Source organism: Brienomyrus brachyistius, chromosome 1 (assembly GCF_023856365.1).
Source record: "Brienomyrus brachyistius isolate T26 chromosome 1, BBRACH_0.4, whole genome shotgun sequence".
Classification (NCBI taxonomy): Eukaryota; Metazoa; Chordata; class Actinopteri; order Osteoglossiformes; family Mormyridae; genus Brienomyrus; species Brienomyrus brachyistius.
The window spans coordinates 52,930,514-52,947,217 of NC_064533.1; the positions used below are offsets into that span (position 1 = coordinate 52,930,514).

Below are 16,704 nucleotides of genomic sequence, written 5' to 3' on the forward strand. Positions count from 1 at the left end.
CTATGACACTTTTGTTACTGCATGGTATCTATGTAGGCTAGTCCGCTGTCTTTGGGGGGCGGGGGGGGGGGCGGGCGACTGGGGAAGTTGTCCCAAGCCTGGGCCCAGGAGGGAGGGGTAGTGCGTCATGGGGGCCTGGGTGAGGTCATTTTGTCCCGGGAATTATTGGCAGCAAGCCTGTATGGAAGACAGATCTATCCAAAGGGCTGCTTTATCAGAACATTTATTTATGTTTTACCCCTGATTGCATAAAAGGGGCCAAACCACACACCTCACATTACAGCGGGATGGCCACACTGGCATGGCAGAGACCGCAGGGTGGCGGGTCTGCATCCTGGGTTTGATTAAAGGCCTTTGTACTGACAGCTAAGCGTGGCCATGGGGCTGCTGAGCTTCTTGTGGCAAATGCGTTAATCTTGATTCACAGTGACACGTTCAAACTGTTAGCCACTCGGACACATGTACAAACTTGCTGATCACTGCTCTGGGAAGCATTAATCAGGACCCAAGTCGACTTTCCGAATATCTTTCCGTAGCCTAGGTGACGCCCATCACACAGCCTGGCACACAACAGCGGCATCGATTGCCCCTTTTCAGCCTTAAAGTTAGACTGCTAAGCGATTTGGGAAAAGCTGACTATATATCATGGAGCTGTTTGTGAAGCTTCCTTTCCCATGCTGTCATTAACCAATCAGAAACATCTTCCCACTAGTGTAGCCAATAGAAGAGTACGAGGTAAACATACAAATACACGAATTAATATTGCGATGAGCTGTAGAGCAAAGACAGCAGTTTCATGAGTATTCCAATAGCTCAGACAGGGCTTCATGTGATCAGAGGCTGTGAGCGCCCCCCCCACACACACACACACTGTTAGTGATCTTACTCCAAAGCTCTCTGATCTTGGCAGCTCACGGCCATGAGGGTGGGTCCATTAACTGCCAGATGTGTGTTATCCCCTGGAAAGCGAGGCACGCGTGCGGGGAGGAGGGCCGGATCCATCAGTCCGCCAGGTTGGGTCTCCGATTTCCCTGCGATCTGCAGCCATCTGCAGCTGGCCCCCTCTCCAAATCCTTCATGCGCAGCTATTCCTGCAGTCTTGCATCACAGGTGATTAATTATTGAAAGCAGTGGCAGTGGTGCACAGACACCTCCCTCCAGCTCCTGCTGCCCCCCAACCCCCAGCAGCCGGTTTGGCTCCGCCCTCCGTGGCACACAGACACGCAGAGATGGGGAGAACGTGCCAGGGTCTCTGTTTCTAGGATACGGAACAGACGGAGGGCACACGTGTGTAAAATCAGTCCCCACCCCCCCCCCCCCCCCCAAAACGCACATTACTTGTTAGTGATATTTACCATCGGCTGCTTTTCTGCAGCCTTGCACCTTCACCTCTGTCTTTATAGAGTATTCTGTCCCTCCTGCCATGTTGTAAATATTAACATTTTTTATTAGACTACAGCTGCTTAGAGGAGCTGCGACATCTTTGGCATAAATAGTTCCCCTTTGCTTGGCTTCCATGCTCCGTTAGCCGCCATTCAACCCCCCCCTCCTTGTGGCCTTGGCAGTCAGACGTAATGAAAGCAGGCCGTCCCGCCGACGCTCTCGGTCACGTCGCAGGGAATTAAATGCGACGCCGGCTTTGCGAGCTGCCTGCCATGCCGTTGCGGCTGCGTCACGATTCACAGCTCACCCAGCTCCTTGTGTGTAAATTAGATTTCCTGACACGTGTACTGCTGGTCCTCCCCGGGGGGGCTCTGATGGTGAAGGCCAGCGCTGTCCGTCACCATCAGCTCCTTTTGTGTATTCAGGGTCTCCATCCCTCCCCAGGGATCAGACCCAGCGGACACACCAGCCCAGCTACAGCCGAGGGAGGGGTAAGTTTTAACCCCTTACATTTGTTCACATCAATTTTCGGGATTATTCAGGTGTTATTCAAACTTCATACATCTCCCCCGAAATGAACTGATGTGAACAAGACACCAGCCCCTAAACACACATTTATTTATGGCAACAATTTATCGACTGTGTGGGTCAGACAATCCCAAAAGCAATTGGGGGTTAAGGGTCTTGCTCAGGGGCGCAACGGTGACATCACAATGCAGAATCTGGGATTTGAACCAACAATGTGCTGAATCATACAGCGCCCCCAATATCCACAACTAAAAACAAAGCATCGAAAAGGAGGGGCGTGTTAACAATGGGTTGGATAGTCCAACAAAAGACATTTCAGTGTCCAAAAAATGAAAGAAAGAAGGAAAAACACCTGGGAAGACCTACACCTGTCTCTCCCCCCCCCACCCTCTGCCCCCCAGGAAAGCACAGACCCCTCATTGATACAGTGCTTTAGTACTATAGTGATGTAGGTGCCATTACACCTATAAATTAGAATTGCTAATAAATTTGGCCAAAGCTGCGCATTTTAATGACTCCCCCCCCCGCCTATATACGCTTGCTCATTACGCAAAGTCTGGACAACCATGGAAGACAATGGCCACAGGGGACTGATACGGCTACAGGCCCGGCTGTGGACCATGGGGGCCGTGGAAGGCTGGCAGCTTCTGCAACGCGGCATCGACGACCTTGTGCGTTTCCACCAAACGATGCCGGTTCGCTCGCCTCCCCGGTGCTTGTTTCCCTCAGCAACAGCGGCGAGAGGAATTCTGCTATAGGTTCGATGGCTGTCGGGCATTCTGGGAAATTCTGTTCTGTCTCAAATACACACACATATACACACACGCCCACGCGGTAACTCGCACCCAGACTCACACACCCCTGTGCTCTGTGACTCATGCTCCATTATTGCAACTGGCTGTTTTGTTTTGTTTGTTTTTTTTTTATCAAAATGTCACTTTCCAATATGCTCTATCCAAGGCTTTTTGTCTGAGACAGAATGTGCCGTGCAGTCGGGAGCGAATTAAGCGGCCAGTGATACGTCTAGCCACCTCGCATCACCCTCTGTGTGCAGTAACATCAGAAAGAAACAACTTCATCAGCATTCATGAATTATTTTGGTCACCTGGTCATTGAACATAACAGATAACGGGCCCTCAAACTTAAAACTCCAGGTGACATTTCCAGAGACCTGTCGCATTCTGGGTTACCTAATGACTCATTAACGAGAAGGAAAACAGAATGGCGTTAAACATAATGACATCCATAACATCGAGAACGGCAGTGCTGCCGAAGCAGGGTGATCTGTGCGATTTCCCAGCACATGAGAAATGCGTCCTTATTGGGTGGTTTACAGAGCCACAAAAGGGCCTCAGACAACAGTGACCAATGAGTGCGCCCGTCTCAGCAGGGCCACGGAGATCAGCTTGTCCATTTACTTACACTCTGTGAAAGCACCTTCACCCAATCACATCGCCATGATCATGATCTGACAGCACGGCTGCTGCTGAATGGAGTACTTTCATCCGGAACAATCTAAACCCCTGACCGACAAGTAAATGAAGACGTGCCATCCGTCAGCTGAGTGAAAGGATTCGATCCGATCTGGCGGAACTTACCGGACACATGCCTCATCGCTTTTCAAGTGTTTCGCCGCTAATCAACCTCACAGACGCTGGGCAGTGAATTCACAGCAAATAAGGATGCCTGCTTTCCCAGCAGTCGATCAAACTGCCCATCTATCTTCCAAGATGGTTTGTAGCTTGGGTTGGTCCTGTACCCAGATTAGCTTCATTCTCATTTACAAAGCTGGGTATTTGGGTATAGTTGAGTAAGTACCTGACTGAAAGGTACAACAGCACTGCCTTAATCTGGTAACCATCTGGTTATAAGCTCAAGTCCTTAGGCATCTGTCTCTTCTATGTCTAGGTTTTAAGCTCTGTGAGTGGTGGCAGGGGAACATGCTAGTGATCACCCACAGGATTAGAACTGAGAGGGGTGCTCTAGAAGGGATGGTCGTCATTTACACTCATATCCATATTCATATGCATATTCATATTCATATCCAGAGTGTTTTTTCCAGTTCTCACTATCCGTTTCTGGGTTTCACACGCTGAATTTCCAAGCGTCTGTGTCTCAGTCTGGGGCCCCGCAGAGCATGTGTACGCATCGACACCTCCCAGGATGGAGACCTGCTTAACTGAAGCCGTAGGCGGTTGCCATGGAGCTGCAGCAAGTCCCCTGCACCCTGGGACCGCTGTTTGTGAGGCCCCCAGCCACGACCCAGAGTTCCCGGCTGCCGTTGCCAACCACATTATGTCAGCACGACCACATGGCAGCCGCAGTCAGTGTCTCAGTTCTGCATGGCAGTTTGGGGGTGGGGGGGTGGGAATAGGGGTTAGAGCTATAGTTAACATTACGGTTAGATTCAGGGTTACTGTTACGGGTAAAGCTAAGATTAGGGTTGGCATTAGGGGTTACAGTTTGGATTTGCATTAGGGTTAAGTCTATATTTAGGGGTTAGCTTGTTTTTCTATGAGGGTATTAAGGTTGACTATAGGTGTAGAGTTAGTGGTCAGCCAAAGAAGGCAACTTCTGTCCTTCTGCAGCTCAGAGCATTATGCTGGTGGTGAAGGTGCTGTGCTTTCCTACCGCGCCACCCGCGGCGTTCCTGAACAGGCTGCTTTAAAAAGCGAAGTGCCAGTGGACTCCCATACCTGAGTGCCAGTGTCACTGCAGAGTGCCTTACATCAGCGCCCTACTTCCCGGCGCTCTTTTGCATGTGAGGCCACATGTGTACCTTCAGCTTACCTCAGGAGGCGATTAAACCAAGTCCGTCTGCAGAGACCCACTGCAAGCCCGTGGTGGGCTGGCGTTTCTGTTCACTGCTCTGTCTGCTGCTCTCACTGAATTTTAAACAAGATCTTATTTTACTATAACGCAGCTGCGGCAAAATGAACCATGCATCATGTAGCAAAGCACCTCAGCGCAGAGGCGGGCCCTGTACCCTTACACTTCTTAACTTTGATTGTCAGTACACTCGGCAGCTTGGAATTATAAGTATGGGATGGTTACATCCCGGTGTTTAACAGAACACCATGGAGTCATGTTGACAAACCAATATGGGAGAAGCTTTGGCTTTATGCCGTTTGGCAGGCCGACGTATTTCTCCAACGGACGAGAAAATATACTGTCTCAGGCTCTCTGTCTCTGTTACAGCACGCACGTGCTCACATAAACCTTAAATTCAAAATGGGACCTGAATGGGATAATGATGTGTCTCTCCTGTCCCTCTGCTACAGTGGGGGAATTGCTGTCAAATACCAGAGATTTATGTTCTAAGACTACAAACATTCCAGGGGGCAAACTGAAGGACTATTGAATATTTCAGAGGGTGACTTCTTTATTAAAAATGGACTCCTCACTGTCCTCTCTCTTACATGTCCAATTCAGATCATGTTGGGTAAGATCAACAGCTAACACACAGTACCTATCTGCCAAACCCAAATCAAACCCACAGCGTTTTCACAGTTATACAAAAGGTGCAAACATAATAAACACAACATCTCGCAACGAACAAGCTACTTTTCCACTTAGTGGCTCACCTTCGAGAAGAAGCAGGGTTGGAATTAACTGAAGATTTTTGAACTGTCACGAGTACCATGAGACGGAGATGCAGGCTTCAGAACAAGGAATATTTACAAATCAGCCTGAAGGAAAAAAATCAAGCTTTACAGCCCTTCTTTGTACCTTCCAGGAAGTCCTTGGTCTCCAAATTGGATTTGGCTCTCTGTCCAACAACAACTGATTAGTCAGGTGACCCAGACCAGAGATCTAATTGGTCAAATGGCTCAAAATTTTGGAATTAATTCATATGCCGACATTCCACTAACTGCTAGAAGTTTCACATTGGTTGTTTGGAGTGTGAGCCTGTCCGTATGTGTGTGTGTGTATCTATTCTAACTGCGGCTTGCAGCTCACCCTCATTCACCAGACAAAATCATCATCGCTCTGAATAATTTGGAGGGAAGAATCCATAATTAGCAACTAGGCAGCTAACCAGAGTGATAATAACTAGTTTACACACTAAGCTAATTGAAAACATACAAGCACTGCTTCCAGTTAACACAATATACAGTTTGTGAGGATACAGCTAGAACTGCCCTAATTTAAAAATATTTTTGCATGACTAAAATAGCATTTGGGTTCTATGAGCCTCTGCAGGTTCCATGCGGATATGGGAAGTCATCTTCGACTTTCCCAGTAACATTCCCTGGCACGGCTCACTCCGGCACCCATTTCGCTATGCTGACTAAGCGGGATCGATAGATCAGTGGATGAAACAGCTTGACAAGTTTGTGCAAAAAAACCGATTCAACTTCAGGACAAGGTGGAGAGGGTGGTGGCACAGATGCCCTGGGGTGGTGTGAGATCAAGTTTCATGCCCATTCCTGTCTGAAGGCTTGCAGCTTGTACATTTGTACTGTTGGGCAGTTATAATTACAGCTTGGGTGAGAGCGACAAAATACCAAAGAATGGCTGTAAGAACAACAACTGCGACAGCAATAAGCTCTCGGGCCGCATAGAGGAGCTGGCGGATTGAAACGTGGGGCTGAGCCGCGGTGCTCGAGCCCCTTGGAATGATGTATAACGTCTGCGGGCAGCGAGATGGGCTCCAGCCTGCCGCTTTATAATCAAAGCTCCTGCCGGCCCCCAGACTGCCGCAGGCTATGAGGCTTCCGTCAGATCCTGAGTAACCGATTCCCGTGCTCCTGCCTTTCAGCTGCCTCTGGACTGGTCAGTGGTGACTCGGCACTGTCATAAGCCCCCAGGTCTGCAGTTATGCTGGGGGGCTCACATGGACACCGATGGGATGTGACCACAGTTATCCTGTCCCTCGAACTGACAATGAGTCTTCGGCTTGGACCAATTTTAATAAGGGAGATTTAACACACCCCTCCCCCCGGCTGTAATTAGAGATTGGTTATGCTGATGCACCCAGAGGTTCTGACTGCTCCAACATGAACGTGTTTGTGATAAGAGTAGGCGGCACGTTGTTTTGGCTCGGTGTCTGCTGGGGTGGAAGCAGCCCTGGGTGTCAGACTGATCTGGGTGCTGTTGTTGATCTCCATTTAGAGCCTCTTAGACTAGCTCGTGAAGGAGGAGGTGGAATGTTCTGAACAGCAGGACGCAAGACCGACGTGACGTTTTTATGGTCTCCGGCCAAGTTTGATTAGTCGTGTGGAAAAATATGAACTTCTGTCCTAAAACCTTGCTTGGATTCTACTTTTAGTTCCATGATATGTACTGTTTTGTACAGGAAGAAAAACAGGAACACATGTGGGCCAGTAATTAATATTCTAACGTATTCTAAGTCTGTTTGCTGCCGGCACTTAATTTTTATGCAGGGATGTTTCTTACTTCAGCGATTCCAGCTGCCATCCTGTGTTGTTTTGTCAGCCTTTCATCACAAAGGGTGCCCCACGTGACGTAAAATACCCAAGAGGCTGTTACTGGACACATAGAGTAGATCCCCATCTTTTTGGGACTCCAGAGATGCCGGATAAAAGAGTGGGATCAGGTGTGGGAAGGTACTGAGAGTTTCTACTTCAGTTATTTATCTTGGCGCTTTCATTAGGGAAAAGCGAGCGGCTCTCTTTCCAGAAAAAAATATGCAGATCCAATTTCCAATGTAGATTTAGTTACTGGGGCTCAAAACTGGGTCAGTTTTCATGTCGATGCCATCTTGTACAATGCTGCATGTACTAGAGGCTGAACCTCAGCTGTTTGACAGGGTTTGCAGGGGTTAGGCTGCAGACGATCGGTATCTTTTTGACGGCTTGTTGTCCCAGCCTCCCCCTCTCCCTCTCTCTCCCCCTCCCTCTTCCTCATTGGCTGGCAAACCCCAAAAGCTCTCCTAAACCTTGTCAGTAATTTGGATCCAGCTGGGTGCCATTTGGCCTCTGAGATGCAGCAAATGCTACGATTCCTGTTTTTCCCCCCCTCTGTTGGGGGTGAAGACAGACGTCAGCACCAGATCCCAAACAACCTGCAAAATTACAGCTCATATCAGCATATCAGTCAAGGAGCATCTTCGAATAGGTCAAGATATTTCCTATTATATGCTGCGTTCCTAATACACCCAAACCTCCATAAAACCTAGGATTTGGCTTTCTACGAAGAATCTATTATTCAGTGTATTAAACCTTGTTGGCTAAGAATAGCAGATAAACTTATAAAGAAATATAGATCTTTAGTACACATTTTATATAAAATGCATAAATCATATCAGCGGTGGCTCAATTTTTCTTGAACAAATGATGTTAATCTTTGCATATTTAAAAAATGGAATGGATACATATTTTGGAAAGGATTTTATTTTTCTCTATATTGTCTGACAGCTGAATCTGTGTTCTGTCCACAATGTCATGTGGCTCCCTTCCAAACAGCTCGGAGTGTCAGTTGCCTTAGTGAAAGGCTTTGAGGTGATTACTCCCCAGGGTGTGACCTCATCCCACAGCACCCCACAGCCTCACCCCCCACCCCCCATTCACCACTCATACGTCATCTGCCATGCTTACCGCACTGCCTCCTGGGAACTCTGTGACACCGATGGTGTTGAGATTTACAAAATACCTTTGGCACCAGTAAGTGAACATAACATACCATTTAAAGTTATGGTAATAAGCAAGATGCTGAATTAATTAAAAACACAAAAGATGTGGGTATCATGACCTATTGAATCCTACTGTCTTTTCAAGCATAAGAAATAGCAGATGAGCTGCAAGGTGATATACAATCTTCCGTAAAATAAGTGGCACCAGCTAATCTCTGTCATAGGTCCTTCTGGAGTTTCCAGAACATTCCTCCTTGCTCTGCTACACACAGGAAGAATAAAGTTTCCACTAATGTGGTGCCGGACTTTTTCTCAGTCCAGAACTGGTTCTGCGTGTTTCCACCGCAAAAAAGAACTGGTTTCCGGCCCAGCAACACGCTGGTCTCAGAATTTGCAACCCTAATGTCAAAGAAAGTAAAGCGATCAAACAGCAAGTGAGAATAAACTATGGAATCTTTACCAAACTCTGAAAACAGAAGCTTAGAAAAAATTACAATCCAAAACAGATCAAAACAAATCTAAAAAAAAAAACTGAATACATATGAACCTGTACTTTACTCTCACTTCCACCTATGTAACATTTCTGTTCCATTCTTTTTTTAAACCAGTGGAAACACAGGCAGGTTCTCAAAAGGCACTAAGCAAGCCCAGCACCGACACCAGCTCCAGCTCCGTGGTGGTGGAAACGAGGCATTAAACCGCACAGCAGTCATTTTGTCTGATGGAGGACCAACAGGGAGCTGTTTTCTTGTTCAGATTTACTATCGACTCTGCACACTGAAATTACTTATATGAGGAATTTGATTTCTCTCCTTTTTTCACATAATCTGATGCATGAGAAGAGAATTCTGCAGAGTGATGAATTCTTTCTGTCTGCATATAAACACCTAGAAACGCCTAGAAAGGAACTTTTAGTGAAACTATATACCACTATAAATACTTTTCCTTTACACTAATAAATTCAAGAACCTTTTGCATCAATTTCTACACCTTTCAGGTTGACTTTCAGGAAGGATCCAGTGGAAAATCATGCGATTTTGAATTTTCGGCACTCATGCAAGGAGCGAACATGATTCCTTGACATCACTCTCACCGGCTTAATGCAGCGAATGGCAACATGGGCACCTCTGTGACTCCAGCAGTGTGTGAGGGGGAGTCGGAAACGAGCGCAGCGACGAAGAACCATACATCAGGGATGCAACCTTGGGGAGTCCTCTTTTTCATTTTTATGCACAATACCTTTATGCAGATTTTTATATACATTTTACATCTAATATGCTCATACATCTCGTACATCATTAGTCTAAATCCTACAATGCTTTAATTATAGGAAATATGTCGTATTTATTTGTGATGGATGGGACATTTTCCTCCAAATTATGGCATTGATTAGTTGCAGCTCCCAGTCCTGGTTTCCAGGAGGAGATTAAAAGATATTAATTAAAAGACTGGATAACGAGTTAACAGCATTTGTTGTGCTTTATATGTGTATATATAAGCAGTCTGTCCTGGGACTTTTTAATCACACCAAGCTTATTTTTAACGTGTTGCATCTTAAGGTGCTGATAGCTGTCTGAGATCTGACAGCTGGCATGCAGAAAATTCTTTTTTCTCTCTTTCTCCATCTCTCTCCAGCTAAAAAACAAAGATAAGTGAGTCATCCAGACAACAGGGACCGTGCTCCCTGCCATCTAAACCAATCAGAGACTGGAGCGGCTTGGAAGGTGAGAGAGACAGCTTGGGAGGAAATATCTTAAAGATAAAAACGGGTCGCAGTTGAGAAAAGGACTTTATGTTTGTTTTTTTTTTCTTTTTTCTGGCAAATGATCTGTTTTAGCTGTGGAATTATAATTGTTCTGTTTGTTTAACTCTAGAGATGTTCTATGTCTTTTAATCTAGAACCCTAAACACAACAAATTTACGGTCTATGTCCTTTCCTGTTTTCAGAGATAGTGCTTTTTTTCGGACTGCAATAGCCACTCATAGCTACAGCTCTTCAAAAAAAAAACACATTGTGTGTTTAAGAACCGTGTCTCGGAAATAAAACAGACTTCATCTTATCGTGGAGCTGCCAGTCCCACTGTCAGCTTTATCAGCAGCCCTCACCCGGCATCTGATCGGAAGTATGCGAGCAAGGTCATGGGCTACTCACTGAAGCTAGTTATTGCCAGGATGATGGTCACCACGATGGAGATCCAGGACACCCAGAGCGCCTTCTTCCGGTAGCTCTGGGCTTCATGGGGCTTCAGGCGCGTGCTGCTCTCCAGCAGACCTGCGGAAAGCGATCGCAGAGCGAGCGATCAATGCCCTGTATTGATGGCTAGAGGTCTGCTAGGAGCAGAGTGTAGTCCGGGGTTCCAGTCAATGCAGACCAGTGCAGGTGACACTGTGCTGCATCCTACAGAACTGTAGGAGAGGGGTAAATGTATGATGCCTAGTTTCAATATCAGGTACCAATTCAAACAAAATATGAATTAAAGTATATATATTTAGCAATAGTTAACGATGCTAATGCTAATACTAATGCTTAGTAATTGTGTTTTAAAACATGATCCGCCAAAGACTGAGAAGAGGATGTCCACCTTCACTTCCAGCAAACTCAAATGCTACCACAGGAATGTCTCCTCATTCTCTGCAGTAAAAGGTATATGAAGGACCATTGGTGGCACTAAGCTCCCTGGGGCCAATTTCCATGCTTCCTTTCACCGTCGTTCGCAATGTTCCCATTGGATCGTTGGTGTGTCACTATGAAAGACTGAATATGGGTGCAGGTGCTGGGCTTCATTGAGATCTGTCCCATCTTTGCTCCTCTGCTGAAGAACTTCGGGTTTTGCCCACGTCTCTCAAAAGAAGGTGGCCCCAGGCTGAGTGTCTGTCCGAAAACCACCCCCCCCCTCCCCCCACGGGGGAACCGATCTCCCAAGGTCCTTTGTAAAGCCTTGGAGAATGTCAGGTACTGACGGCCAATTAAAAATACTCATTCATTATTCACCGGTGGGAATCGATTGTGCAGCACAATTCCGAGTGCTGCGCAGCCACGTTATCGGAATTCTGCTGCAGCGCTCAATGCAAATTGGGATGCGGGAAAAACCCGGCTCCTTGAAACGGAGAGACGCTCACCGGGATGCCGCGACATCAGGCGACCTCTGACATGCTGGGGCTGTGAAGGTGCGGGTGCATCATTAGCCTTTGTGGCTGGGTCAAATTTTTATTGATGTCTAACGAGATGTGTCACTGGAGTAAGGATCCAGGCTCACGCTGGCGGCGCATGTGTTGTGACACCTTTTGCACTGATGCTGCCATGTCGTGCAATCCAATCAGAGGCAAGACATGAAATAAGCAGCACTGCAGACCATCATATAAATGAGGTCATATCTTCCCTCCTAGGTTCAGTATTTTGATGGGGCAAGATATACCCTGGACTTCTTGGAGTGCTGAATGTCGTAAAGTTTCTAAAATTATGGCTGCATCTTTGTTTCTGCATGGAGGGGGGGGGGGTGGGGGCACTACATGACATTACTATAATCTTACGTTACACCTGTAATAAACTTTCGTTATAATGATTTGCCATGGTATCGATTGCCGTCACCTACACTTCAGTATATTTCTGTGTTCTGCTAGTTCAGTTACGTCACACCCTACCGGGTCTGGAATTTGAAGTGGTTCACATTTTATCCATACCTAAGTGGGATATTTTGAGACACGGTCGTAGTTAAAGGTATAACCGCGTGGCTCCGCCTCGGGGTCGCACCTGGAGCATCTCCGCGGACAAGCCACGCCTTAAAACACGCTACAGCGCTCCAGCATTTTATCATCACAGCTTTCATTTCTTGCTTCAGAAATTATTTCGGCTAAATTTAAATATTAAATAAAACTAGTGCCACAGACTCCTGGGAAATATTTGTGTGAAGTCTCCCTTCTTGCTTTATCCTAAGTAATCCTGTTTGTTTTCCATGCCCAATTTTGTAAACCCAAATTTATGAGATAAATAGGAGGAGACAGGGGTTGGTTAGACATATAAAATGTAGCCTATGTTGTTAGAATAATGGTAATACATAATGTCACTCATTTCACTGACTATATTTTTGAAAAACAATTAATCACGTTTGGTTTTCCAGATCACAACCTCTGCAACACAATCACGCATGCATGAAGCGTCATGCTTTGTTTCGTCTGTATTCTGTTGTTGTCGCTCGGATCCATTTAAATGTTTTATTAAAAATCAATCTGAAGCTTACTCGTAAAAGGTCTAAGTAATAACACGTTACTTCGAGACTTAATTGGGAAATTTCAGAAGGTAGCACACGAAAACCTCGATGCATTTTACAATTTCATTTTGTTTTTGCCTAGTTGTTAAACTGTTAATAAACTGTCACCTACTTTCTGCGTCCATGCATGCAGATGTTTTAAACCTGCACACACACTTCGCAGACAATACAGATATTTTAATTCACCACGCAGGAAATAAATCGTTGTAGGACGTTATGCTTAAACAGTGAAGTTAAGCATTGTTAATGTAATTAAATTGTTACCTTCTCCCTCTACGCCGTCGCTGATTTTCATCTGATGGTCCTGGTCCGAATTGAACGGGTCGCCCTGACTTGCTCTTTTGGGTGGGTGCTGATCTGGAGGGGGACATCGTCCATTCGGAGCCGAGGGATCCAAAATTGTCGGGTCCGGGACCGGACAGGTCTCTGGTGCCGAGTCCATAGCGACCGTTCACTATCTTTAGTACAGATGAAGCACTGAAATTTATTTCGCACCCAGGCGAGAAGTGCAAATCATCCGTCGTACAGATGCCGAGAGATAAGAGATCAGCGATATCTCCCCCTACATCAGCATCCCCGACCGGCTTAAACGGGAAGGCAGATACACTGAAACAGATACACTGTGATAAAATGGCAAAAAAATAATAGGAATAAAAATAAAAATCCACCTTGGTCAGGAGAGAGTTTTGTCTGGGAGCCTGAGACAGCCGTACATGTGGCACTTGGAGCCCGCTGTTTGTCCGCCAGCCGTGATGCGCCTAGCGATCCTCCCAGGTGACACGGCGTCAGGACGCTCGCCTATGATAAACGTTAAAGTGCCGCACTGTCTTAAAAAAGCCATTGCGTTGCACAGATATTAAAACGTGTTCTGATTACACCGGTAGATGGTCGCATCAGTAACTGAGGAACTTAATTGTATTTGTCTAACAGTTGAAATTTCTAATTGCTGTTGGCCTCCTTGTTGGAAATTTAAAGATGTTACTTAAAAATGTATTATTAGGCACTACGCATTTGAAACTGGAATAGTTTTCCCATATCACAGTTACTTGTGCCCACAAATTCAATGTTCAGGTATTTGACAGTTTAGACAAACGTCCAACGAAAAAGAAAACACAAAATATGTGAAAATATTCTTGCTCTTCTTCCATCTCTCAAGATTTTAGGGGTATTATTTTGAAAATACACCGCACCCAGTAAGTACTTTGTCATTATTTATTCATTCATTGTAAACCATGCATACTTCTAAACACCAAGCTATGAGTAAATAACCGTTTAATTAAAGGCGGGAGGTCTTTAGAAGGCTTATGAAAATTAAGACCTTCCAAACCACAGTGGGTGGGATTAACCTGTGCTGTCATCAAGCGGTTTTAACTCAATGCGAACCAGTCAATCAATAATTAGGAGAATGTGGATAGATCTAGCTGGTAACTGATTGAGAAAGGCACTTATATTCACAATGGGCTTTAAAGAATCGTTTAGCCCAAGTAATGATCTGATTACCAATATTTAAGGTTAGGTCAAGAAGGATTACATAGATGTAAAACACTGAAACGTAACGGAGAAACGTACTGTTGCCGTTCAGGTGATACCATGCCATTAACAGCAATTCAAACAGAACTGATCCAGCCTTTGTTTCGTGTGAGTATTTTTCTCACATTTAAAGTAGCTTCAGTTGATGTTTTGTTTTTCTAAACTAACTTGAAGTTACTTTATAGGTTTCATTAGAGGTACATCAGCAGCATTCATCCTGAAATCTACAACTGTTTGATCCAAATCTTAGCTTCCGCCCCGCGATAATGTAAGAGCAACATAGACTTCTTTGGTGTATGTTTCATTTCTGCACCCTCACGACGAAAGACGACCTGTTCAGTTACATTCTGTACTGTTTTCCTTCCCTAAAAATCCCGTTTTAAGCACCGAGTTCAGTGTAATAACTAGATTGTTTACCAAAGCAAATTAGGAAAGAGAATTTGCTGCATGTCCTGTGTTATCCTGCCTAATAAAACTTCAGTACCACTGAAAAGAGACAAAAGAAAAGATCAAATCTACACGAAAAAGACAATCTTTTCAGCGGAGTTGTTACAAGCACCCGAATGCAAAAAGTTCAATGAAAACGCAACCATACTGCAGTTAAGCGGAAAGATGTTCACTGAGTCACTGAATGTCAGGATCGGTCTCTGTTGTACCCGTCGTCCCACATTTTGCCAGCAGGCGTCGCTGACCATTCCTTTCTTTTCCCTGTGTTTCCCTTGGTTTTATTCTTCTGTCAGTTCCAGTTGTTTTTCCGTGCTCCCTGAACCGCCGCGTGGCCGAATGTAAGCAACGTACATCCTTAATCATCGTGTGTTAGATTCCAGCAAGCCTCAACTATGTGATTTTGTTATCAGTTGCCCCAAACTTTGTTTTGGTCAAGCATCTATGTGGGTGTATTGGTTCTTGTTTTTGTGCTTTTGTTCTTAAGGTGGCCGTATACTTAAAACGAAGTTCGGACAAAACGAAATAGAACACGTCGGCGAAAACATGTATGCATGATTTATCTGATACCAGAACCTACCTCAAACGACGCCGCCACCTTATTCTATGCCACGCCACAACCCTTGAAGACGCAGAATGTTTTCGATTAGGCAAATCCCCATTCAGAGGGCAAATAAACGTATAATTAAACGTATATATAATGGCAAATGCGTGAATAATTTTAACAAATGAGACAGCAGCTCTTTTAAAATGATCTCTTTATTAAGAACCACGATTGGCATAATACTAGCAGTCACACAGACAAGGAAGCCAACAATTTAAACAACACTAACGGTTACACGCTAACAAAACCCACACATTCCACAGCAAACATAACAATGTTTTAACATTTATTATTAATAGAAATACACATTAATTTACATTATTTAACTGCGGTGCAAAGCATGCAGGTAACTGGGTAATTGTAGTTTTGCTGATCAACCCCGCGTCCTCACATTTCTGGCAGCCAATCGTGTATAGCGGGTGGGATCAGCAGGCTCGGAAAAACTTCGCCTCGGGGACCCTCCAAAGGCGGTGCGGCGAAACGGTGATCACCATGGTGATTAAGTCTTATAGGACGTCATATTACCAAAACGACGTAAATTCCGTCTAAACTATACCGCTGGTGTTAGTTATCCCTGTTCGCATCTAGCTTTGTAGTTATGTCTTGTTTCACTTTTGTTCCCAGAATCACCTAGTGTTTGGGTACACCTAGTGTAATGATCCTCACCTGTTCCTATAGCTCCCAATTTCCTGTGTATAACTGGTAATGTCCCAGCACACCTGTCCCTTGTTTAAACCTTGTCCGTTGAGTATGTGCCTGCCCTGGTCATTGTACTCTGTGTGCTGTAGGTGTTGCATATCTTAGACCCCCTGTTTCTGGTTTCTTTAAGCTAGATTGTAAAAAGTTCCATGTGTCCTGAAAGCCGCTTGTGCATCGTCCATCATGCCCTGTCGTGACATTGGAAATGATTTTATTGGCGCACTTTCTTGACTGTGCATGCAAATCTTGAAGCTTCTGTGGTGCAGTGATTTAATTTTATAATGCTAAAATCTGATTTGGTGTGTGGTTAATTGCATATAACCACTGGACTTCTCCGATGCCTAGGTTTGTCGCATGTGCCTTACGGTAGGCGACGTGCTCCCTCTAGCTTGGGGAAAAATTTTGGAAAGTTAAATGATATAACTGAGTTAAACCGCTTTTCCGCTTACATAAATCATATGTGTATGCACACATATCTTATCTGACACCAGAACGTAAAAAGAACAACCATTAACGTGAGATTGTATCTTACTACAATAAAAGAAACCACAATTTACGATTCAGTATTCAATTAAATTATATACTAAATACAACTGGGAAAATAATGTACCACAGCTTTTAAGAAGGCAGTCATAATATTAAGAAATAAGAAT

General features: G+C 45.1%; 1 protein-coding gene across 2 annotated transcripts in view; it reads right to left on the bottom strand.

Annotated features, from left to right (window-relative positions):
• LOC125751239 (transmembrane protein 163-like) overlaps positions 1 to 15,434 on the bottom strand; it is a 39,719-nt gene extending 24,285 nt beyond the window's left edge. Inside the window, exons 1-3 of one of the 2 annotated variants that reach the window (XM_049030009.1) lie at positions 15,329 to 15,434; positions 13,039 to 13,572; positions 10,659 to 10,778 (exon numbers count right to left, since the gene is read on the bottom strand). In XM_049030009.1, coding sequence (XP_048885966.1) covers positions 10,659 to 10,778; positions 13,039 to 13,216 — 298 coding nt within the window. In that variant the 5' untranslated portion in view covers positions 13,217 to 13,572; positions 15,329 to 15,434. Of the gene's footprint in view, positions 1 to 10,658; positions 10,779 to 13,038; positions 14,018 to 15,328 lie in introns of those variants that run through there. The other variant, XM_049029931.1, reaches the window with a different exon arrangement.
• Between the last annotated feature and the right edge of the window lie 1,270 nt (positions 15,435 to 16,704).